This window comes from Juglans regia, chromosome 16, assembly GCF_001411555.2.
Source record: "Juglans regia cultivar Chandler chromosome 16, Walnut 2.0, whole genome shotgun sequence".
NCBI classification, from domain to species: Eukaryota; Viridiplantae; Streptophyta; class Magnoliopsida; order Fagales; family Juglandaceae; genus Juglans; species Juglans regia.
The window spans coordinates 12,396,907-12,422,686 of record NC_049916.1 but is presented as its reverse complement, the minus strand read 5'-3'; the positions used below and the strand labels follow the sequence as shown (position 1 = coordinate 12,422,686).

Below are 25,780 nucleotides of genomic sequence, written 5' to 3'. Positions count from 1 at the left end.
TACTAGAAACGCATATGTTGTGAGCGAAGGCTCGAAGCAATGACGATGCATGGGCACTATACGTAAGTTGTATGATAACGATGATGACAATAACCGGAAGATTGATGATCGGGAAGTATGATAATGCATTTCATTATGGTTAGCACTTCGTACGAGTATCGAGTATTGATTAAGATATTTAAGTACCCCATATCTTTTTCCTAAATAAATCTTATTAATTTTAAGTGAACTTATCTTTTTCTTCTCTCTCGTTTTAAGGCTTTACTTTTCCAAAAAAAAAAAAAAAAAGTTTAAGGTTTTAATAAAACATTGTTAGTTTATAGAAAGATTTTTTAATAAATAAAAAAATACTTTAGGCACAGTGATTACAATACAAAAATAAAAATAAACTTACAAACTGATGTGGTACGTCAGTAGGGGCAGAATTAAGATTTGATGCCTGGGGAGTGATTAACAAAGTTTATCGTATATAGGGATGAACGGCATCTAATATTTAAGGTAGCAAAGTGTGTCACCAATATTTAACATTAATCATATGAGGTAGTTATCTAGAGACAACTAAATTATTCAAGCCTATCCAATCTAAACCTCTCACTTGAGCTCCATCGAATTTAAGTGAATGATAAAAATTAAGATAGATATAGTTATGTGAGACTTATTGAAACAAACGATAAAAATTAAGTAAACAAATGATAAAAATTAGTTATGTGGTTTTATCTTTTCCTTTATTCCTAATTGCTAATTCGATAGTAGTACATATGTACTTATTAACAAAACTAATTTAAATTAATAAATTAGCTAATGGAAGACTTGAAAATAAAAATGTAAATAAATAAGAAAAATGAGGTTGTAGATTTACTAAATAGCTTATAAAAAGAGATCAATATATTTTTTTGCATCTTATGAGATGTGAAAAAAAAAGAATGTGAGATTTTAATAATGACAAAAAATAGATGGAGTATGAAAAATTGTTGAAAAACTAAAAAAAATCTAGACAACTAAATACTAAGTAAGACTTTTGAAAATGTTTTAGGGACAAATTATCTTTATATTAGGACATTTAAAAAAAAATCATATACTAAAACAAGTTCTTAAATAATAAAAATTTGTTGGGGGTAGCCCCCAAGCATCAATGTAGGTCCGTGCCTGTACATCAAATTGTAAAATTATTTTTATTATAAAGTAGATCTAACAAATTTCAAGAAATTATATCAATTTGTAGATTTATTTTATATAACCTCTTTGTATATGTAATATTTCTCAAATAAATATTTAACTTGCAAGGCTCGATCAAGTAAACGACCAAAGCACCCCTACTACATTCACGAATATTCTGTTGTCCTGGTTGCGATCCCACACGATCTGAGAACTTCCATCGGCACCAAACCAAACCAAACCAAGAACCTAAGTAAGTACAGACATACATTATACATTACATTATACATATAAAGAACAAACAAAACGAGAAAAGAGTGTCCCCCTTCTCTCTTCCTTACTTATCAGCCAACATTTGAGACCATTAGGCACTTGTGTGCTGAATTAGCCATTTCACTCTCACATTTTCTTCTCTCACACACAAAAAAGAAAAAAAGAAAAAAAAAAGACACCCACATAATCATCGGAAACCCATCACAAACCCTAGATCTTGATCTTGTTTGTAACTTCACGCATACAATACAAAAACTACATAAAAGAGAACTCCTTATCTTCACGTAACTGTTCGTATATGTACCCTCACACACTCGCAAACACTGTCCCATATTCCGCGTATCCCATTTTCAGATCTGAGCTTTTCAACCCCACCATCCACCATTTGGCGATTTTTGGAAATATTCTGGTTCCATTTCTTCAAATTCAGCGAGCTTGTCCGATCTGGTCGATAAAAATACATAAAAAAATAAAAGATTATCGGGAACCCAGTTCGATTATTGCATTTTGTTTTTACTGAATTTTGCTTGCTATTTGTTTCGAAATTTTGTTTATTTTTGAAATATTGCATAGGCTCTACGTCTTATTTTGGCTGGATTTGATATTTAATTTTATTGTATTTACCTGTTAAACTTTGAATTTAAGATTTTCGCGTGCTTTATCTGCTTAGATCCAAGTAGTACACTGAGCATACGATAGATGTTGCAGTAGTGTTGGTTCTCATGGCAATGCCATCGGGAAATGTGGTTCTATCGGACAAAATGCAGTTTCCGAGCGGTGGGAGTGTCGGTGTCGGTGGCGCTGGTGGCGGTGGAGGTGGGGGTGAGATCCACCAGCACTACCACCGACAGTGGTTCCCGGATGAGCGGGATGGGTTTATCTCGTGGCTGCGGGGCGAATTTGCCGCTGCCAATGCGATAATTGACTCTTTGTGTCACCATATGCGCACCGTGGGCGACCTGGGCGAGTACGATAATGTTATAGGGTGTATACAACAGAGGCGGTGTAATTGGAACCCGGTGCTACATATGCAGCAGTACTTTTCGGTGGCTGAGGTTATATATGCGTTGCAACAGGTAGCGTGGAGGAGGCAGCAGCGGCATTCTGAGACTTTGAAAGCCGGGGGTAAGGACTTTAAGAGATCTGCTGTGGGGATTAAGCCAGTGCAGAGGATTGAGGCTGAGAAGGAATGGCATAATTCTAGTTCAGAATCTCATGGCCATGATTGTAATTCATTGAGTGGTGTGGTGGGTTCTGAGAAAGGCAATGGGGGGTTTGAGACAGTTGAGGTTGGGAAGTTGGATGATGAGTATTCATCACTTGGAGAGGAGAGAAAAGGTAATCTGTTGGGTTAGTTTTTTTCATAATTGTGCTGTTATTGCAATGTGTTGAATGATATATTCCTTGCTGGATTGCTTCTCATAAGTAGCTTGCTTATGGCATTGGTAATTTTAGTGATCTGAAGCTGATGTTTTTGGGTAGGAAATTAACTTCTTTGAAACATGTTTTTCATGGATCTTTATAACGTTAATATTTTGAATAGGAAGGTGTTTTTCATTTGGGTAATTCGTTAGTTTAGTTTTGAGTTAATAAGGTAATGGCTCTACTACCTTATAGTTTCTTTGTTAAGCTTTGGTCACCTTCCCATTTTGGAATTATGTCATTCTTTTTTAGCTGCTTTGTCTTATTCCTTGCTGCTTGAATTTATAATCGCAACAAACTTATTTTGCAATGGACTGTTTTCATGTACAGAACATTTTAATAGATCTGTGTGCATGCATGTTTTGATATGATATTACAGTACTGCCAATATCTTGAGTTGTTTGGTAGTTAGAAAGCTTATAATTCTCGAAACTTTAATTGGCTATATGTTTGTGCTGCTCCTGCCTCATCCTTGGTTTATGGGAAAAATTATGACTTTCTTTTTCTTTTTCTTTTTTTATCATAAAATGGTCACATGACTAACAGTTCTCACTCTTGCTATGAAGGTTCTACACATCCTTTTTCATGCCTTATCTTGATCACACAAATTCGGTATCAGATATAGACAAATAATTGAAGATGCGATTGTTTGAAAAGACATCTTTTATTTGAGTCAGCTACCTGACAAAACTGATGTATGCTTTTCTGGTGGCTGATTCAGATTCTGGCACAAAGCCTCTAAAAAATAGCAGTCTGAAGAGTTCAGGAAGTTTGGAAGGAATTGCTTGTGGCAACTTAGACTCCGAAGCCAAGGTGTTAGAAGATGTATGCACGTCTAGTTCCAAAGGTATAACCTCTCTTCAGTTTCCTTTTGGGATGTGTCGGTTTGCCTTCCCTTTTTCTTTTTCCTTTTTTTTTTTTGGGGAGGTACTGTAATTATTAGAAAGTTCTCTAATAGTGTGGGGGGAGTCCAAAACTTGTCAGGACTTGATGACACTGGCTGTCATGGCATCCATCAGATCATGGATTATAGATTGTGTGAGTTTCATCAATTGATTGGTCAGAAATAGGGAAGGACGCCGCAATGCTATGTAGAATGTAAATTGAAAGCTATTCTGGCCCCCCTTTATCATAGAGGACTTGCAGTTAGCACATATATAGGAAACGTTTTTATCCGGAATAGGACCTATCTCTTTTAGCATGGATTTAACTTGTCAAAACACAAAACAAACTCTCTCTCTCTCTCTCTCTCTGTTGCATGGATAGTACTAATAGTGCTTACCATATTGGGACTAACATTGTTTATTACTTAACTTAGCAACACTAAGGGCTCATTTGGATAGTGAGATGAGATGAGATGGTTTTAGATGAATTGAATAAAATATTGTTAGAATATTATTATTGTTTTGAGATTTGAAAAAGTTGAATTGTTTATTAAATTTTGTATGAGAATTTAGAAAAGTTGTAATGATGAGATGAGATGAGATGAAACCATATCTGTAGCCAAACAGGGCCTAAACTGTATGCCGTACTAAGTTTTATTTTAATTGTACACATTCTTATTATTGAATTTGAACTGGATTCATTTAATGTTCTGCTAGAGAATCAATTGCAACCGGAACAAAATCAGAATGAGAAGCAGAATCTTGCTACCGTTCCTAAAACTTTTGTTGGCACTGAAATGTTCGAAGGGAAGATGGTAGTACTCTACCAATAATTTTGAGTATATCTATGCTTCAAATGGAAATTTTAACATTTTTTTCTGCTTTTGTAATTCACCTATTTTTCTTATAGGTTAACGTGGTTGACGGGCTGAAAAACTATGAAGAATTATTTGATGACTTGGAAGTTCAAAAGCTTGTTTCATTGGTAAATGATTTGAGGGCCTCAGGAAAAAGAGGAAAATTTCAAGGCAAGTTTAGTAATGCTGTATCTTTGTTCACAAGCACAGGAGCTCTTCATTTTGCTTCTCCTCCCTCTAAGAAAGTCTCTAAGATCTTCATATAATTTCCCTGTTGCATTTGGAAATTCAGATGCCATTATTGAAGTCAGATGACATCTGAGTCACAAAATTTTGAAAACTGGTGATTCTCTGTGATTAATAGAGCACATTATCTGAGTACGAACCTACATGTGCTGCTACCTCATTATTCAATTCTGAACTGGAAGTTGAAAATTTTATGTATCTTATTTTTAATTTTAAATATAGTCCATTTAGATTGTTGGAATGAAGTGATTGGAAAATTTTCACTTTTTAACTTTCTTTGCTTAAATTGCATTGTGCAACTCTACCATTGAGGGATATTGTGTCATAAATTCTTGCTTGCATTTGCTTCACTGAGTATTGTCATAAATTCTTGGGGATACTATAAGGGGTTCTTGTATTGGCTGTATTATCATTTTAAGAGAGATGTACTTAAAAAAAAAAATCATTGTAAGAGAGTTGTCTTCCCCATATCTTGAGGTTGTCCATTTATTTGCTCTCTAGAGAAAAACCTTCCACGTAAAAGCTTAATAATACTTCCATCGCAACTGCTTTCACTACTGATGTTATTATTTTGTCCCCTCTAAACATGGTCTAGTCTCCTTTCTGGCCAAAGCAAGAGAGAGGGCAGGTCCAAACTGTGTATGCATGTCTGGAAAAAAGCAATTATGATGCCTAGTATATTTGATAGTTTCATTAATATAAAAATATTTTATTGTTTCATTACCTCTTATAAAAATAAAATAAAAAAATCTTTCATTACCTCTGGTCATGAAATCACTTGTAGGTTTCTTTGAGGCAATTTTGTGTCCTTAAATAATAGTGAAGATTCCTGTTTTGGTAAAGAAATAATAACAACAACAACAATAATAATAGCTAAATCTTTGTTATTACAAGAAGCAGGTCAGACGTATGTGGTCTCAAAGAGGCCTATGAAAGGACATGGAAGAGAGATGATTCAGCTAGGTCTTCCTATTGCAGATGCGCCTCCCGAAGAGGATAATGCAGTTGGAACCTCCAAAGGCATACTCTTTTCACAAAGATGTTCTTTCGATTAAAAGTTCTGAGTTCTTTGAGTGGTTTGGAAATTATGTTCCGTTTTCATGGATTCTGTTTTAAATAAATTTTGCAGATCGGAAAATAGAATCCATCCCTTCCTTGCTACAAGATGTTATTGAACGCATTTTAGCCTTGCAAATTTTGACTTCGAAGCCAGACTCTTGCATTATTGATTTCTATAATGAGGTTGTTCATTACGGTATTTTCTTTGGTCATTTTACCTATCATTTGTGAAGTTAGCCTAATTTTACCGTGATATTCGCAGGGTGATCACTCACAGCCACACACGTTCCCTTCCTGGTTTGGGAGGCCTGTTTGCATCCTTTTTTTGACACACTGTGAAATGACTTTTGGAAGGTTAATTAAAATAGATCATCCTGGGGATTTTAGAGGATCGCTCAAGCTTTCTCTTGCACCTGGGTAATTAATTTGAATCCCTTCTCTCTCTCTTTCTCTCTGAGCAACCCATTATCTCTTCAAACACACTGAAATGACTAGTGCTGTTTGATCATTTGGGTACTCGTCTATTATCATTTTCTAAGAAAGTTGGTAGCTTCATAGCATGATGTGCTTGAAAATTTCAGTCCATATTAGGGTAAAAATACACTTATCAAAAAATATATTAGGGTAGAAATACATTGTCAACTAACAGCGGCCTTATTATTCACGTCTTCAGAAAAATATACGTAGAACCATCAGGATCATCTTTTGTAAATACACGTAGCAAGTAGAGATTCAAATGTTTGCATCCTTTGGAAGTGATGAACGTATCGTAATGATCAATGGGCATTTTATATCATCATAGACATTCAAATCTATTTATCTTCCCACTAGTTTCTTGACTTGCAATTTTTAATTTATGAGATTCATCTCTTTTAGAAGTCCTGATTTCTGATATGATGTTTATATCAATGGGCATTTTATATCATCATAGACAGAATATCTATTTATTTTCCCACAGGTTTTTGACTTGCAAATTTGTAATTAATGAGATTCATCTGAAGTTTTGCTGATTCCTGATATGATGTTTATTACCATGAGAATCACAGGTCTCTCCTAGTAATGCAAGGGAAATCTACAGATTTTGCACGGCATGCGATTCCCTCCCTCCGCAAACAAAGAATACTAGTTACTTTCACAAAGTCTCAACCAAAGAAATCCACACCTAATGATGGTCAACGTTTTCCTTCACCTGTGGTAGCGCCATCATCCCATTGGGGTCCCCCACCCAGTAGATCTCCCAATCATATTCGCCACCATATGGCACCAAAGAACTATGTTGCCGTTCCAACTACTGGTGTGCTGCCAGCCCCACCCATTCGTCCACCAAATAGCATCCCGCCAGTTTTTGTGCCCACTCCACCAGCCATTCCTTTCCCTGCACCAGTTCCCATGCCACCTGGTTCAACTGGATGGCCAGCTGCACCACCAAGGCATCCTCCACCTTGCTTCTCTGTTCCTGGCACTGGTGTTTTCCTTCCTCCACCCGGCTCTGGTAATTCTTCATCTCCTCAACTGTTACAAGGTACTGCAGGTGAGGTGAACATTTCTGCCGAGACGGCTTCCCTGTCTGAAAAAGAAAATGGTTCAGGGAAATCTAACGACAGTGCAAGTCCTTTCCCTAAAGGAAAATCAGAAGGGAAAACACAAAGGCAAGACTGTAATGGAAGTGTTGATGGAACTGGCAGTGGACGAGCAATGGTGAAGGAAGAACAGCAGACTGTTGACAATGCGGTGGCAAGCCAGCCAGCCGGAGCAGTTTAGAGAGAGAGAGAGAGAGAGAGAGAGAGAGTTCCTACTGAGGAAAAGGGGTAGGTTGCCAACTTCAATGAGTTTGAAGCAAATGTAAAGAGCGGCAACATTCACATGGCATACTAATGAGAGAGGTACTAAGGGAGGAAGAACTCGTCAGTTCTCTTTGGAATCCCTTGCCCTCTAACCCTTTTTTGTTGTCTCATTACATGAACTTTTACAGTAGTTGGAAAACTTGGTTTTTTTTCTTTTTTTAAACTGTTGTTTCTATGGTATCAAGCTCTTAAGTTATGATTTGGGGTTATAAAAAAAAAAAAAAGTTTTGGTTTGGGATTCGTTTTAGGCTTTTAGCTATGCAGCCCCATTGCGCGCCTCTTGCAGAAAGTCTAACTTTTGAAATTAACCCCTATGAGTTGAGTCAAGTGGTATGGTTTTGGTCTTGGGTGTACTCTTAATCTAAGATTCGAATTTTTGGGTTCAAATAGTCACGTTCCATTTATGAAAAGCTAAATTATTTACTTCATTTGTGTGATGCAAGTGCATTACACCGGTTCAGGATTTTGGAATCATAGAAAGGTGTACAGCTTGAAATCCTCCACAGGTCGGTTTGACTCTGACAAACATGGTGTCCAAAGCATGTCGTAAAAACAATTTACCAACCACCAGCTATAAACAATTCAACCATAGAGCCATAAACTTCAAGACGTACAAACAAATATCTTTCTTCTTTTCACGCTCTTTTTCTTTTTAATATAAAAAAAAAACCAGTAGTTTAGTTTGGTATATAGCTGTAAAAAGGGGGTGCTAAAATAACTGATTCTTTGTTCTTTTCATGCTTTTTTTCTTTTTAATATAAAAAAGTATCCGTAAATAAGTCAAACTGAAAATTAACTATCCAGAAAAATGAACTATTCTTTTCCAGATAATTAATTCAGACGAAGTTTTTAAAAACCATTTTCTTTTGCCTCTCCGATAATTCCCAAATCCCATCAGACCTGAGAGCTACCTCAAGTTTTCCTTTCAAATATTAGTAAATTGGTAGAATTATTCGCTCTTTTCTCTCTGAAAAGAAAGAGGTGAAGTGCGAGTGTGCATCTTTCGGCATGAGGTGTTAGAAGGTGGTTACAACGGAAAGGTGCGGGTTCGTGGTGGAATTTTTCTGCTTATCACCATTGCCGTGGCGGGTGACAATTGTTAAAGGTGGTAAGGTACAACAGAGAAGCATGGAGAGGGTAACATAATTAGAGGAAAAATGGAGGAAGTTGCGATTATCAGAATGGAAGGCAACAAATATTATTTTGGAGGATGAAGAAGACGAGGAACTGAATTATAAAGAAAGCAGAAGCATAGTGGGGAAAGTATGCTCGTCGAGATATATCAGCAGTAAGGAGGTGCTGGATTCAACCATGGTTAAGGTGTGGAGAATAAGTAAGGCAGCAACTTTTTTGGAGGTATGTACAAATACCTTTGTCATTACCTGCAATACTACAGCAGATAAGGAAAGAGTGTGGGCGGGGGGAGACCATGGCTTTTTGATAATCAATTGATTGTAATGAAGAACTTCGATGGTTTCATTCCTCCACAGTGGATGAACTTTGAGTTTGAAAGTTTCTGGGTGAGGATGTATAACTTGCCCTTATCATATATGAATAAAGCTCGTGGAGAGCATATTGGGGGGACGGTGGGACGAGTGGAGGAGGTGGACACTCAAATTGATGGTAGTGGTTGGGGGTTTTTTTTGAGAGTTCAAATAAAATTAAATATCATGTTGCCTATTCCCAGAGGAAGAACAATACAGGTGAGAGGAGAAAGTCTATGGATACCTTTTAGCTATGAAAAATTGCCTAGAATCTGTTTCACATGTGGTTGTATCATGCATGGTGAATCAGGGTGTGGTGGGCTAGAAGGGGTTAAAGAGGGGGAAGAGCAATATGGGGCTTGGCTGAGGGCTAGTCAAGGACCAAGAGCAAGAAATTATAGTAGTTTTACTAATGGGAGGAAAGAAAATCAGAAAGAAAAAATGAGTGAGGAAGGGAGAGGAAAACAGGAAATGTGTAACACCCCCTTCTCGTAGGCTAGGTGTGTCACGTATTTTTCATGAAAAATAACCCGGCAAGCGATTCTCTAATTTCATAATTGAAAAATAAACTGAAGTAATTTATTATGAAATAAAAGGTCTAGTAAAAAAATGTCTTCCCAAAAACATTAAAGAAATAACTGAATAAATTCATCATAAAAGACACATTTTATTTTAAAAAGTCTGAACAAAACTAAAATGCTCCTTCTACTCCTGGCCTGCCTGCTCGTAATCATCATCTTCACCTGGGTAATTAAAAACATGAAAATAAACTAAAATGAGTCGATGACTCAGTAAGAAATCTATCATAACGAAAACGTAATAAACATAAAATTTTCATAAGAACTTTCATGCTGAACTTAAAATTTATGACTGTTCATGCTAATGCTTATGCTATGTATGACTGAATTTTCTGAACTAACTGACTGATTTATCTTACTTATCTGACTGGCCAACACACTTAACCCTGTGTGCAAGGTTGTGCACCAGCCCCACATCCTGCTGCAGCAAGGGGAACTGCTGATAGTATTCTAGCATACTATGGTGGACCACGACTGAGTTCGTGGCTTGCACACCACCCTGAAACTGGACTGCATTGGTGCCATGCATCTGAATGGCCATCTTATTAACTGATCTGATTTTTATCTTACACTTGAAATTAAGATGGCTTATGTGTCTTATACACATGAGATGCATGACATAATACATACATAACTATAATTTCTGAAACTGAAACATGATGCGGAATGACATGATCATATGCTATGCTGGATGACATGCTTGTACATGAGCGGTTCATAAATCATGGCTATCAAAGAACTGGCTTGAATAATACATACATATAAGCTAACTATGATGATCCTAATTTATGATCAAATTTACTTACCTCGATGCGTTTCTTCTTGAATAATACTTCGTAACTTGAGACCTATATTCAATAAATAACTATCACTAAATTGTTTGGAAATAAAATAAATACTAATATCTTACTTAACTAAATTCAGAATTCTAAAAGGTAGTCAAACAAATATTTTGTTTAACACTATAATCAATAAATCCTAGTATTTAAATTACTTAAAATACTGATAACATATTAAAACTTAGTAGAATACTTGAACTATTTAAAATACGTCATAAAACTTCAATTCTTAAAATAAGTTTCATTTCTTAACATAATGATTAAATCTTATAAGAAATCTAATAAATATTAATATCATTTAAATAAATCGTTCAAAATAAATTAACAACTCTTACTGCTGAAATATGATATCTAATCTTTCAAATATAATTTAACTGTATATAAATATATATAAATCTAAAATAATTGGTGAAAGCCTTCGATTAATAAAAGTAGACTTAATCATAATATTATTCAAAACTCATAACATATTCCTTAATTCTTTTTAAAATATAACATAATAATTTCATTAAAGTCTGACTAAATAGGTAAAAGAAAACTAACTAAAATAATAGGCTTCATGATGTACTTCAAAACACATTTTAAATTCCTTAAACAATTTCTTAATAAAAAGAGCATTTGACTAATATATTTACTTAACAAAATTAAACTCAACTTGAAATATTAAACTCAACTTTAATTAAAAATGACATAACAATATACATAATTAACATATACTTAAACGTAAGGTTATAAATATAATTATACTTAAAAACACTGCTTCAAGATACTAGATTAGAAAGGGCATACTTGTACTTTCATCTACTAACACTTAGTAAACTGAAACCTAAAGCAAATACGTAAATATATATACTCTGCAGCAGAAAAACAGAGAGCTCGGGAGAGAGAGACGCGCGAAGCAAGGGCTCACCGAGAGATAAGCTGACGTGCGGCGGTTCTGGGTTGCTGGCGGGGGTCACGGCGGCGCGACTGGGGCTCGACTGTGGTGGTGCGACGCCGAAGGAAAAGAACCATGCGGCAGTGCAACCGAGAGAGAGGGAGGCGCACGCACAGAGCTGGGTGGCTGAGGGTCGAAGGCCAACCGGGATGGAGTAGATGCCACGGGGAAGAGCTGGTCGGCGGTTTCTGGCACCATGGGTGGTGCTCCGATGTCTTCTGGGGTGGACTCCGGCAAAACAGTGGTTCGGTTGCTCTGTTTCGGAAGTGCAAAACAGAGGTGCGTCCGATGAATTCTATGGTGGCCGGTGGTGGCTTCGGCGTGATCTGGGCAGCTTGGAGTCGCCGTGGTTGATGGTGGTTCCGTCGTCGACTAGTGGCCTTTCCGGTTGCTGCGTCTCACTGAGTGGTGCCCGGTGCTATGGCATGGGCTTGCTCTGTTTCGTGAGTGTTAGACAGAGGTGAGTCCGTGTGAGTCCGTGTGGTCGTTACCGTGGAAGAGAAGCAGAGGCTTCTCCACGTCCGTTGCTGTTGCGGCGTGCCTTGGCCGCTGAGGATGGTCTGCTGTCTACTGTGATGGCTGGTGGTGGCGTGGAGTTGTCGCAGCTGGTTTCTGGACAGGGAGGCATGCTGGTTGCCGTGTGGGTGGCCAGGTTTGGGGAAGGAGGCCATTGCTGTCGTGCAGATGGTTTGCATGCAGTGGCAGCGGCAACCCTAGCTCTGGGTTGAAGACATTTACGTCTAAACGAGTTCTATATATATAGACCATGAAACCCTAATGAATAAGAAGAAAAGACGTACGTGCAAGAGAGTTTGAGAACGAGTCTAACGTGGAAACTGATTCCTGACTTCATGGGCTTGGATGCCATAAAAATATTTCACTTAATTCAAAAATATAAATAATAATCCTATTAAAAATAACAAACGTAAAATCTGATAATAATAATAATAATAATAATAATAATAATAATAATAATAATAATAATAATAATAATAATAATAATCTAATTATCAAACCTAATAAAATATCCGTGTAAAATTCTCTAATGATATAGGATCGGGATGTTACAAACTCCCCTCCTTACAAAAATTCCGTCCTCGGAATTTGCTAATACCTCCAGCAACCTACAAATTTGTCCATCACATTATTTCCATGTTTCTATTTTAGATCTTCGATCATTTAGTCGAGCCTAACATTTCAAAATTTTAAACCTCATTTATTCATTCCTAAGTCTCGCATATCCTTTTACCCGTGCACTTACTATAAATGATCACAAACTTTAGAAATACAATAAAAGCCTAAAGTATATACCTCGTTGCTCAAAAACCTATTAATAATATCACTCAAGCTGTTATCTTTCTCCAACTAATAATAAGTAACTGTCTCCACATAAAATAATAAATAAACTCTTCGCATAAAAATGATAAAAAAAAAAAAAATCTCCTCATATAATAATAAACTCAAATAAGAAGCAATTTAAAATTCTCCAAAGCTTGAAGTCTATAAATATCTCAATTCTAAAATTCTCAAAAATGAAATACCGCAATGATCATATGCCTAAGGTTATGGGTCCACAACTCCAATTATAAGTATAGCAACATCAATTAAACTTTCAAATCAAACCTCGACATCTGGTACTATTATCTAATAATTGTCGACCAAATCATTAAAACTTTAATGTGCATGTCTCAGGCATACGTATACTTAAATCATCATCTTCTACTTGTAAACCTTAAATTCTCGTATCACAAAAATATATTGACTTCACACTTTCTTTCAATAGCTCTATTGTTTATCTAACTCAGCGACACATGAGATTTTTACTAAAATCTTTTTTTTTTTTTCCACTATTCATGTTAGACGAGAGAATCATATTACCTATAATACACCTTCCGTCAGACATTGTGAAATACCAAACACCATATGCAAATTTTTTTGCCATAATCTCCAAAACCAACTAATTACATTCTCTAATTTAAATAAGACTCCATCAAATAAGTCATCTTCACCCATTCTCCTGAGCTAGATACACTATCAATCTTAAAGGTAAGAGTTTCCCAACTTCACCTTCCGTCAATCAATTACACTGTCATAACCAGATTGACACGTAACCCTAGTATACATAATTCTCATAAAATTCTAGATATCCATGCTACATAAATTCCTCGAGTAAGGTGCCATAATCTAATGTAACCATGAACTAATATATCGATATTCACATAAATAATAACTCTACTGGCAAAAACCATAAAGTATTCAACCCTAAACAAACCTTGATTACTCGCGAGCAGGCTAGGAGCGTTTTTTTTTTTTTTGAAAAGTCTACAGAATCGACGGGCTCTGATACCAAATTGTAACACCCCCTTCCCGTAGGCTAGGTGTGTCACGTATTTTTCATGAAAAATAACCCGGCAAACGATTCTCTAATTTCATAATTGAAAAATAAACTGAAGTAATTTATTATGAAATAAAAGGTCTAGTAAAAAAATGTCTTCCCAAAAACATTAAAGAAATAACTGAATAAATTCATCATAAAAGACACATTTTATTTTAAAAAGTCTGAACAAAACTAAAATGCTCCTTCTACTCCTGGCTTGCCTGCTCGTAATCATCATCTTCACCTGGGTAATTAAAAACATGAAAATAAACTAAAATGAGTCGATGACTCAGTAAGAAATCTATCATAACGAAAACGTAATAAACATAAAATTTTCATAAGAACTTTCATGCTGAACTTAAAATTTATGACTGTTCATGCTAATGCTTATGCTATGTATGACTGAATTTTCTGAACTAACTTACTGATTTATCTTACTTATCTGACTGGCCAACACACTTAACCCTGTGTGCAAGGTTGTGCACCAGCCCCACATCCTGCTGCAGCAAGGGGAACTGCTGATAGTATTCTAGCATACTATGGTGGACCACGACTGAGTTCGTGGCTTGCACACCACCCTAAAACTGGACTGCATTGGTGCCATGCATCTGAATGGCCATCTTATTAACTGATCTGATTTTTATCTTACAATTGAAATTAAGATGGCTTATGTGTCTTATACACATGAGATGCATGACATAATACATACATAACTATAATTTCTGAAACTGAAACATGATGCGGAATGACATGATCATATGCTATGCTGGATGACATGCTTGTACATGAGCGGTTCATAAATCATGGCTATCAAAGAACTGGCTTGAATAATACATACATATAAGCTAACTATGATGATCCTAATTTATGATCAAATTTACTTACCTCGATGCGTTTCTTCTTGAATAATACTTCGTAACTTGAGACCTATATTCAATAAATAACTATCACTAAATTGTTTGGAAATAAAATAAATACTAATATCTTACTTAACTAAATTCAGAATTCTAAAAGGTAGTCAAACAAATATTTTGTTTAACACTATAATCAATAAATCCTAGTATTTAAATTACTTAAAATACTGATAACATATTAAAACTTAGTAGAATACTTGAACTATTTAAAATACGTCATAAAACTTCAATTCTTAAAATAAGTTTCATTTCTTAACATAATGATTAAATCTTATAAGAAATCTAATAAATATTAATATCATTTAAATAAATCGTTCAAAATAAATTAACAACTCTTACTGCTGAAATATGATATCTAATCTTTCAAATATAATTTAACTGTATATAAATATATATAAATCTAAAATAATTGGTGAAAGCCTTCGATTAATAAAAGTAGACTTAATCATAATATTATTCAAAACTCATAACATATTCCTTAATTCTTTTTAAAATATAACATAATAATTTCATTAAAGTCTGACTAAATAGGTAAAAGAAAACTAACTAAAATAATAGGCTTCATGATGTACTTCAAAACACATTTTAAATTCCTTAAACAATTTCTTAATAAAAAGAGCATTTGACTAATATATTTACTTAACAAAATTAAACTCAACTTGAAATATTAAACTCAACTTTAATTAAAAATGACATAACAATATACATAATTAACATATACTTAAACGTAAGGTTATAAATATAATTATACTTAAAAACACTGCTTCAAGATACTAGATTAGAAAGGGCATACTTGTAATTTCATCTACTAACACTTAAACTGAAACCTAAAGCAAATACGTAAATATATATACTCTGCAGCAGAAAAATAGAGAGCTCGGGAGAGAGAGACGCGCGAAGCAAGGGCTCACCGAGAGATAAGCTGACGTGCGGTGGTTCTGGGTTGCTGGCGGGGGTCACGGCGGCGCGACTGGGGCTCGACTGTGGTGGTGCGACGCCGAAGGAAAAGAACCATGCGGCAGTGCAACCGAGAGAGAGGGAGGCGCACGCACAGAGCTGGGTGGCTGAGGGTCGAAGGCCAACCGGGATGGAGTAGATGCCACGGGGAAGAGCTGGTCGGCGGTTTCTGGCACCATGGGTGGTGCTCCGATGTCTTCTGGGGTGGACTCCGGCAAAACAGTGGTTCGGTTGCTCTGTTTCGGAAGTGCAAAACAGAGGTGCGTCCGATGAATTCTATGGTGGCCGGTGGTGGCTTCGGCGTGATCTGGGCAGCTTGGAGTCGCCGTGGTTGATGGTGGTTCCGTCGTCGACTAGTGGCCTTTCCGGTTGCTGCGTCTCACTGAGTGGTGCCCGGTGCTATGGCATGGGCTTGCTCTGTTTCGTGAGTGTTAGACAGAGGTGAGTCCGTGTGAGTCCGTGTGGTCGTTACCGTGGAAGAGAAGCAGAGGCTTCTCCACGTCCGTTGCTGTTGCGGCGTGCCTTGGCCGCTGAGGATGGTCTGCTGTCTACTGTGATGGCTGGTGGTGGCGTGGAGTTGTCGCAGCTGGTTTCTGGACAGGGAGGCACGCTGGTTGCCGTGTGGGTGGCCAGGTTTGGGGAAGGAGGCCATTGCTGTCGTGCAGATGGTTTGCATGCAGTGGCAGCGGCAACCCTAGCTCTGGGTTGAAGACATTTACGTCTAAACGAGTTCTATATATATAGACCATGAAACCCTAATGAATAAGAAGAAAAGACGTACGTGCAAGAGAGTTTGAGAACGAGTCTAACGTGGAAACTGATTCCTGACTTCATGGGCTTGGATGCCATAAAAATATTTCACTTAATTCAAAAATATAAATAATAATCCTATTAAAAATAACAAACGTAAAATCTGATAATAATAATAATAATAATAATAATAATAATAATAATAATAATAATAATAATAATAATAATAATAATAATAATAATCTAATTATCAAACCTAATAAAATATCCGTGTAATTGTCTCTAATGATATAGGATCGGGATGTTACAAAATGGCTCCAGTTTCATTTATGTGGGAAGGGGATAGTGAGGTTTCTTGGTCTAAAGGAGTAAAAAATGGTTTCCAAGCAAATAGAGAGGAAGAGTTGCCTGCTATAATGCAGAACTTGGAGAGTTTAGAAGGGGAAGGCAAAAAAACCAGGGAGAACGAAGGGGAGGGAACTGTGAATAAGGGGCTAAATGTTAGTACAGAGGGTGTTGAGGAAGATAAAATGGGTGAGAATGGGGGGACTGAAAAGATGGGAGGGGATAGGAAGAGCAGGGCAGTAAATATTATTTGCAAGAAAGGGGCGTGGAAGAGAAGAGCAAGAGCAAAGGGAGGGAGTGTGGTAGGGGATGAAGTTGTTTTTAACAAATCGAAAAGAGGTTATGAATTGATGGAGGGGGAGTTGATGAGGCAAGGGAGGAAAAAAGCAAGAGGTGAGGTAGAGGAAGTGGATGAAGATTTCACAAGTGTAGTGGCGGTGGCTGAAAGTCAGCCCCGCCATACATTATGAAAATCTTAAGCTGAACTGCCGAGGGTTGGGGAACCCTTGGACAGTTCAAGATCTCTGCAGTTTGACAGAGAATAAAAAACCCAATGTAATCTTTATTATGGAAACAAAGAGTGGTAGGGATAATTTTGAGAGACTAAGGAGAAGGCTTAGGTTTGAGGGATGTTTTACAGTTAACTCAGTAGGAAAAGGGGGTGGCTTGCTGCCTCTGTGGGATGATAAGGTGAAGGTGGAGATAAGGAACTATTCACAAAGACATATAAGTGCATGGGTGAAGGAAGAGGATACAAACGTCAAATGGCTTCTTACTGGTTTTTATGGCCAGCCTGAGGTGGGTAAAAGGAAGGAATCTTGGGAGCTGTTAGCATCTTTAAAACCTGAAGTTTTGATGGGGTGGTGCATAGTTGGAGATTTCAATGAAATTATTTCCAATGATGAGAAAGAGGGAGGGAGGCCAAGGCCAGAAAAATAGATGGAGGATTTTAGGGAAGTTCTCTTAAAAAGGAATTTGCATGATCTAGGGTGGAAGGGTGAGACGTATACCTGGAGTAATATGCATGAGGAAGAATCTTTCACAAAGGAAATATTAGATAGGGCTGTTGCAAATTTAGAATGGATTGAAGTGTTTAATGAGGCTTGGGTGGAAGTTTTAGCTGCAAGAACTTCAGACCACAAGCTTCTGGTGACTCATGCTCTTAAGGGAAGGAAGAGACACTGGGTTAAAAATCTAAGCTTCAAATATGAAGCAAACTAGGCTCTAGATGGTGATTGCAGAGAGGTGGTAAGGCAAGTATGGAAAAAGGAAGGAGGTTGCATGAATCCTCTGGACAAAGTGGATGCATATTTGAATAAGAGCGAAAAGGCCTTGCTGGTATGGAATAGACAAAGAAGGAGAGGAGGGGAGGACATTGAGGAGAAAACAATGGTGTTACAGCAGCTGCAGAAAAATGAGAGTAACCTCAATATGGATGAGATAAGGAAAGTAAAGAGGGAGTTGAGCATTTTATTGGAGAATGAGGACTTAAGGTGAAGACAACGAGCAAAAGTTAATTGGTACAAGCTTGGGGATAAAAATACAAAATATTTTCATGCTTGTGCAAATCAAAGAAGAGAAACACCATTAAGGAAGTCACTAATGAGCAGAACAGAAGGGTTAGAGGAAACATAGAGATCGAACGAGTTTTCAGCTTTTATTTCGAAAAACCGTTTTATTCCACGGAACCTTCAAGGGAAGAGCTAGAAGAATGCTTAAGATGTATTGAGCCAAGGGTGTCCATAGACATGAATGATATGCTGTCAAAGAGTTTTACTAAAAGGGAGATTGAGGAGGCCTTGAAACATATGTCCCCTTTGAAGTCACCTGGGCCAGATGGTTTCAGGGCATGCTTCTATCAAAGTCACTGGACTCTTATTGCTGAGGAGGTTTGTGAGGCTGCTTTGTCTGTTCTTAATGGTAATTCCTGGATTCCCTCTTTGAATTATACTTTTCTGGCTTTGATTCCCAAGATTAATGAGCCTATATTGGTGAGTGATTACAGACTAATTAGTTTGTGCAATGTTTTGTACAAACTAATCTCTAAAGCCATTTCCAACAGACTTTAAAAAGTGTTGTCAGTTATTACAGCTCATATTCAGAGTGCTTTTTTACCTGGTAGATTGATTTCAGACAACACTATGGTAGCCTATGAATTGATGCACTCGTTGAAAACCAGGAAGAAAGGAAAGGTGGGGAATATGGAAGTAAAACTTGACATGTCAAAAGCATATGATAGAATAGAATGGGCCTATTTGGAGGCTGTTATGAGGAAGTTAGGCTTTTGTGACAGTTGGGTCAATCTCATCATGAAATGTGTCTCAACTGTGTCATATTCAGTGTTGGTCAATAGGAATCATGGTGAAAGGATTTATCCCTCTAGGGGTCTTAGACAAGGGGACCCTTGTCACCCTACATTTTCATTGTTTGTGCTTAGGGACTGAGTTGTTTGCTAAACCAATCCGAGAAGATGGGAAATGCAAGAGGGGTACAAGTAGCAAGAGGGGGAACATCTATTAACCACTTACATTTTGCAGGTGACTGCATCTTGTTTGGGAGAGCCACAATTGTGGAGTGGAATAAGTTGTAAGAGATTTTAAAGAGATATGAGAAGGCCTCAGGGCAGTTTCTAAACAAGGATAAGACATCCGTTTTCTTTAGTAGCAACACCCCTTTGGAGGATAAAAGGAGCATTTTGGAGGCTAGTAACTCAGTGGCATGTGGTAGCTATGAAAAGTATTTAGGGTTACCTACCCTTGTTGGAAGATCTAAATACAACACATTTAGAATTATCAAGGAAAAAATATGGAAGAAGATATCTAGTTGGAAGAATAATTTTTTGTCTATGGCTGTGAAAGAAATATTGATAAAAGCTGTACTACAAGCCATACCTACTTACACCATGAGTGTGTTTAAGCTCCCTCTTAAACTTTGCAGTGATATTAATGTCATGTTTTCCAAATTTTGGTGGGGGAACCAACAATTGGAAGGGGGGGATTCAATGGAGAAAATGGAGCAAGATGGCTGGGCAAAAAGAGAAGGGTGGGTTAGGCTTTAGGGATCTGAGTTGTTTCAATCTTGCCCTATTAGCAAAACAAGGATGGAGGCTCCTACAGTGCCTTAATTCCCTAGCATTAGTGGTATTTCGGGAGAAATATCTAAAGAATGCTAATTTCCTTGATGTCAAGCTGGGGCAAAAACCTTTTATGATATGGAGAATTATATGGAGTGCAAGAGTCCTAATTAATGAGGGTATAAGGTGGAGGGTTGGTGATGGTAAGAAGATTCAAATTTGTGGACAGAAATGGCTGAATATACCTTCATCTTTCACAGTGCAATCACCAATAGCAGTGCTTAGGGAAGATTCAAAAGTAGCTGAATTGTTGAGAGATGATAGAAAGGAGTGGAATGAAAACTTGGTTAAAGCATTTTTTAGGCAGAGGGTTAATTGACGATAAAGCTATTTGGGGGCCTTCAAAGAAAGGGGTTTTTACTGTTAGGAGTGCATACTACCTGCAACTTGAAATGAGAAGTAGGTGCAAAGGGGAGCCTTTGATGGGAACCAAGGTGGGCCTAGTCTTAAAGATATGTTGCAAGTTCCAGATGAGCCAAATACAAGTTCAAGGGCTTAAACGATAAAGATTATGCTTTGATTCATTTCATAAGCTATGGAAAGGGCAACAACATGACTTATAGGCTTTGGACACTTGAAGACTTTCAACTTATTTAATTAATTTCAAGGACCTATTTTATTTGCTTAGAATAATTGGGTTTATGCCTATGTAAGGGTATGTTGGGAAAATTATTATTTTATTGAACTAGGGTTAGGGTTACTGTAGCCGAGTTACTGTAGCGCGTACTGTAGCCGCGGTACTGTTCACTCAGGGGTATTTTTGGAAGATGGGGTTTTATTTTATCTAGGGTTTCATTAGGTTTTGCTTTAAATACTCTATGTAGCCTCATTCTAATCAGATTATGAAGTTTATGAAATTTGATGAATTTATTTATTGTGAGTTGAGTTTTACTCATCTTGTTCTTAATTGAACTTTTGAACTTATCAAAGGTAAATCACAACCTTTGTGGCGTTCCTCCTTTGTAATCTGGGTTCTTGAGACGGGTTCTTCAACGGGTCTAGATTTTAATATAATCTAGGTTCTTGAAACGAGTTCTCATCGGGTCTAGGTTCTCCATCCATTGACTTGATTTTGGCTTTCTTGGGAAGTTTTCAAATTGATTGTGGGTTCAAGGGATTCCTTTCCCGCGGGTTCATATCAGCCTTCTATGGAGGACAATAGGTGGAAGAGCATTTAGAAGTTAGATGTTCCAAATATGGTTAAGATCTTCTTATGGAGGGCAACAAATGATTCACTTCCTACGAAGAGGAACCTATTTTTTAAAAAGATTGTTGATAATCCCTTATGCCCAATTTGTTCTAGAGAAGAAGAATCTACAATACATGTGCTTTGGGATTGTTTAGCAGCAAATGATGTTTGGGCAACTGGCCTGAGTGGTGTTCAGAAATGGAAAAGGGGAAAAGGTGACTTCTTGAGGTTATGGGAGAAGATGTTGGAAGCTTTTGAGAAAGCCAAACTAGAGAAGATAGTTGTTATGTTTAGAAAAGCTTGGCTGAGAAGAAACACCTTTGTTATTGAGAGAAGACTAACATGCCCGAGAATTTTGGTTGCTTCAGCAATTGAGATACTGGAGGAGTATAAGCAGGCAAGTAGTAAGGAAAATACTGAAGTTCAGCAGGAAGCAATTCCAGTTAATAAGACAAGATGGGTTCGTTCTGAAGCAGACTTTGTGAAGGTTAATTGGGATGCCTCTTTGGACATGAAGTTGAGAAGAATGGGGATGGGAATGATCATTAGAGATGAGGATGGTGAAGCTCTGCTTGCTGCATGTGATAGTAGGAGGAATGTGAGGACACCAGGAGTGGTAGAATGTTAAGCTATATGGAAGGCATTGTAGGTTTGCAGTGAACTTAATCTACAGAAAGTGATTTTCAAAGGTGATGCTAAGGCAGTCATCATGGCTGTTAAGTGTGAAGAAGATGATTTGTCTGTTGTTGGTTCTTTAATTGATGATATTAGAAAGGTTTTTAAGGCTAGGAAGGACTGTGTAACGCCCGTCCTTGTGGTGAGACTTTTTACAGAATATTTTTATTAAAGGACGAAGGGAATTACTGTCCGATTTAAAACTTTTTACTTGCATATCCAGGGTGCGAGACTCCACGTTTATAAATTAAAATGTGCTTTGATAATAAAATAGGTTTACAGCGAAAAACATAAATCTTGAAATAAAAAGGTCTCTTATACGTTTAAAACTCGTGCCTAGACTTTCGTGTTCTTCCCCATGGGCCGTGTCCGTCCTGATCATGCAGTTCCTGTGGGGGGAGGGACATGCATAAAAACTAAAATGAGTCGAAGACTCGTAAGCATTACTTCATACAGTTAAAATATAACAATATAGGTTTTCATTCATGCATTCATCACTCGTACATACTATTACGTGCATGCATACGTGTCATACGTGTGTTCGTTTGAAAACTTCACTAGACGGGGTTTGTTTTTCTCTTTTAGACATGGGCATCCTTTTCGTAAAACGTTTCTCCCGTCAGTGCCTTCATTTCTTCAAGAGTTCGTGCATACGTGCTTACGTGCGTTCTTTTGAAAACTTCACTGGACGGGGTTTTTCCTTTTAAAAGGCTTTCCTTTCTTTAAACGTTTCTCCCGTCAGTGCCTTCATTTCTTAAAGGTTCGTGCATTCGTGCGTTCGTACATACATGCATACATCCATTCGTTCTTATCATTTTCAAAGGCCAGTACACACTGTTACGCCCCGTGTTTGGGGTTAGCGGTCTTCCTTTGGACCCGGATTCCGCCCGTGGCCACGGGTTGGGAATCCCTTTCATAGGGGGCAGCACTAGGTGCACTTCCAGTACTACTTACCCGGCATTGCAATCTGCCCATTCATTGGTATCCTTTTCATTCATTCATGTGGCCGTTACGTATCTTCATACATTCATGCTTTCATTTCTTTCTTTCTTTGCTTTTCATTCATTCATTCATTCGTTCATGTCAGCTCTAGAGAGCTGGAGCTTTCGTTCAGTTCATTCTTTCATTTAACAGTCCTTTCATGCAAAAACATTTCTTTTCATGGATAAACATTGTTTGGGGCGTGAGCTCGAAAATGGTCTTTTCATTTTTCAGTTCATTTCAGTCCTATCCTTTCTTTAATAGTTCGTTCGTGCATACATCATTTAAGAACATACATGGGCTTAAACGTCAGTTTTCGTGGCATCCATAAGCGTCACCTCGAACGTCATCAATCATGGCATCCACGAGCATCACCTCGTGGCACACATGAGAGCGTCAGTTCGTAGGATCCATAAAAGCATTTGTTGTCATGCCTTTCATGCATTTTCATCAGTGTATGGATTTTCTTAGAAAATACACACAATAGATACAGCGTATAGTCATCCATTCACATGCGTACAATTAATACTTTGGGTGCGTAAACAGGGGCTGCCAAGGAGGGGCCGTACATACTTATACCTTTGAACACTTAACATTTTCTCTTAAAGCGTCTTTATTCTTTTCTTAAAGCGTCATGAAGGAAAAGCTTTCGTTTTCATTTTTCTTTTATCTTATAAAGACTCTAGAAGAGTATGAACGTAACACTTACCTGGACTCCATTCTACTTGCATGTCATTCAGTCCATTCATGTGCTTGTTAGATGGCAACCTACATGCATACACATACCTTAGCGTCATTCTCTATCTAATGCATAAGCAACTTGAACTATAAATAGAACTACACATCACTTAGAACACTCTCCTTCTATCCCATGCACTTACGTGCCCTTTACTATGTTAAATCATTCGGGACCACTTACGGTCACCACATCTTCCAACTCAAAGTCTTGCCTTGAGTGCTCATCCACTAAAGTGAACCCATGATTCACCTTAAGATTAAGACACTAAGATATTCGTCTTACTCTTCTTACAACCACATTCCGACACATGATTCTGACCGATGGAATCACGCATCCCAATCCTAGATAATATGCCCGTCACTACCTTCATGCACCTTAGCTCAGACTAAATCCTCATTCCCATCCATACAAGCCACATGGCTCTAAGCCAACTCTGAGGCTTAAACACCGTGCAACTATGCTCATAACAGATTACCCATTACATATGGTGAATCCGTCTGACACATGTGTCTCACCATGTTACACATGTACCTTACCCCTTTATCACCTAAGATCAACATATAACATGTTGATCACATGCTCATAGGGACAAAGGCCCTACTCCGATACCAACCTATAACATGTTGATCACATGCTCATAGGGACAAAGGCCCTACTCCGATACCAACCTTCTCTTAACCCGGCTAGCATGACTCTTCATGCTACCTGTCCTTTTTGACAGTTCATCCCAACACTTAACACAACAAGACTCCATTTACAACTACGCCTTATGTCATGTCATATAGCTCGAGATTGCTTCCAAGCTATATCATGACCTTGTCACATCACCTGATATCCCGTTACGTCATTTCTATGCCAACTCCTAACCCATCAAGAGTACGGTTCCTCACTTACTCCTATCACATCGTGACATCTCGTCACGTTTCCATTACGCCATTTCTACACTTTAACACTTCACCCATCATAAGCATGACTTCCAATAACCACGTCACTTCGTGACGTTGCCTAGTCATGCTTCAGCTGTGTACTCTTACACTTGTTCCACTACTTTGCCCATCACAAGCACGATTGTCAGTAGTCATGTCACTTCGTGACATTCCTCAATCATGCTTTCGCTGCGCATTCTTATACTTGTTCTGCCACTTCACGTGTACTCCTAGCCATAAGTCCATCATGGTGACACCTGTCACCTTAGACTACAGGCTTCGCCATAACTTCTTCGGGACACTGTTCCACAGTTTCCGACACTACCCATCACGTTCCACGCCCATCAATCACATAACCATCAATATCTCTACGACACGCCACACAGAGTGTCGCTGCCACGTGGAGTACATTCCACGTATACTTCCTTCACATACGCCACATCACCACTATGGCATACCCACCATATGGTGTATTACTCCATCACATGGAGTACACTCCACGTGTACTTCCTTTACATACGCTACATCACCATTATGGCATATCCGCCACATGGTGTATCACTCCATCAAATGGAGTACATTCCACATGTACTCCATTCATACACATCACGCTACATCACCATTATGGCGTACCTGCCATATGGTGCATCACCATACCACATGGAGTACATTCCACGTGTACTCCATCCACATGCATTACGTCATATCACCATTATGGCATACACGCCATATGGTGCATCAATCCACCACATGAAGTACACTCCACGTGTACTCCTTTTACACGCACTACACCACTGAGTACACTCCACTCGTACTCATTCCGTTCCACAATACGCCAGGAGGGTATATTTTACATATACTCTCCTTATCTCACATTACGCTACATACAAAGTACACCCATCATGTACTATTCCCATTCCATCTGCCACGTCACCAATACAACACATACTCCACAACCACACTACACGGCACAACCCACAACACTTCCCATCTACACCCAACACATCACAGCGCACTACACGGCACAATGCACCTCCATACAACACATATATGCCCAACACTTCAGTACACAGAATGCCCAACACTTCGTTACACAGCACCACATCACAATACCACAACTCCACAATACCAACAGCACAGTCCACAACCTAGTCAACTAATCAATATCTAACATAAATACGAGGGATAGAGGGTTATACCATCGACGGGATAACCC

At 37.9% G+C, this 25,780-nt stretch overlaps 2 protein-coding genes across 3 annotated transcripts; both read left to right on the top strand.

The window, feature by feature from the left end:
• Positions 1-1,469: 1,469 nt before the first annotated feature.
• Positions 1,470-7,903, top strand: LOC108987198 (RNA demethylase ALKBH10B). Of its 2 annotated transcripts, none has more exons than XM_018960073.2 (8): positions 1,470-2,766; positions 3,572-3,697; positions 4,452-4,549; positions 4,645-4,762; positions 5,735-5,857; positions 5,967-6,079; positions 6,159-6,313; positions 6,943-7,903. In XM_018960073.2, the coding sequence occupies exons 1-8, from the start codon at positions 2,151-2,153 to the stop codon at positions 7,655-7,657; spliced, it is 2,064 nt and encodes a 687-aa protein (XP_018815618.2). In that variant the 5' UTR covers positions 1,470-2,150; the 3' UTR covers positions 7,658-7,903. The 2 variants fall into 2 exon arrangements, with proteins under 2 accessions (XP_018815618.2, XP_018815619.2); XM_018960074.2 differs by having other exon boundaries at positions 1,471-2,766; positions 5,738-5,857.
• Positions 7,904-21,250: 13,347 nt separating this feature from the next.
• Positions 21,251-21,871, top strand: LOC118344797. The gene has a single exon (XM_035686196.1). It carries the CDS (start codon positions 21,251-21,253, stop codon positions 21,869-21,871), a length of 621 nt encoding a protein of 206 aa, XP_035542089.1.
• The last annotated feature ends 3,909 nt before the right edge of the window (positions 21,872-25,780 follow it).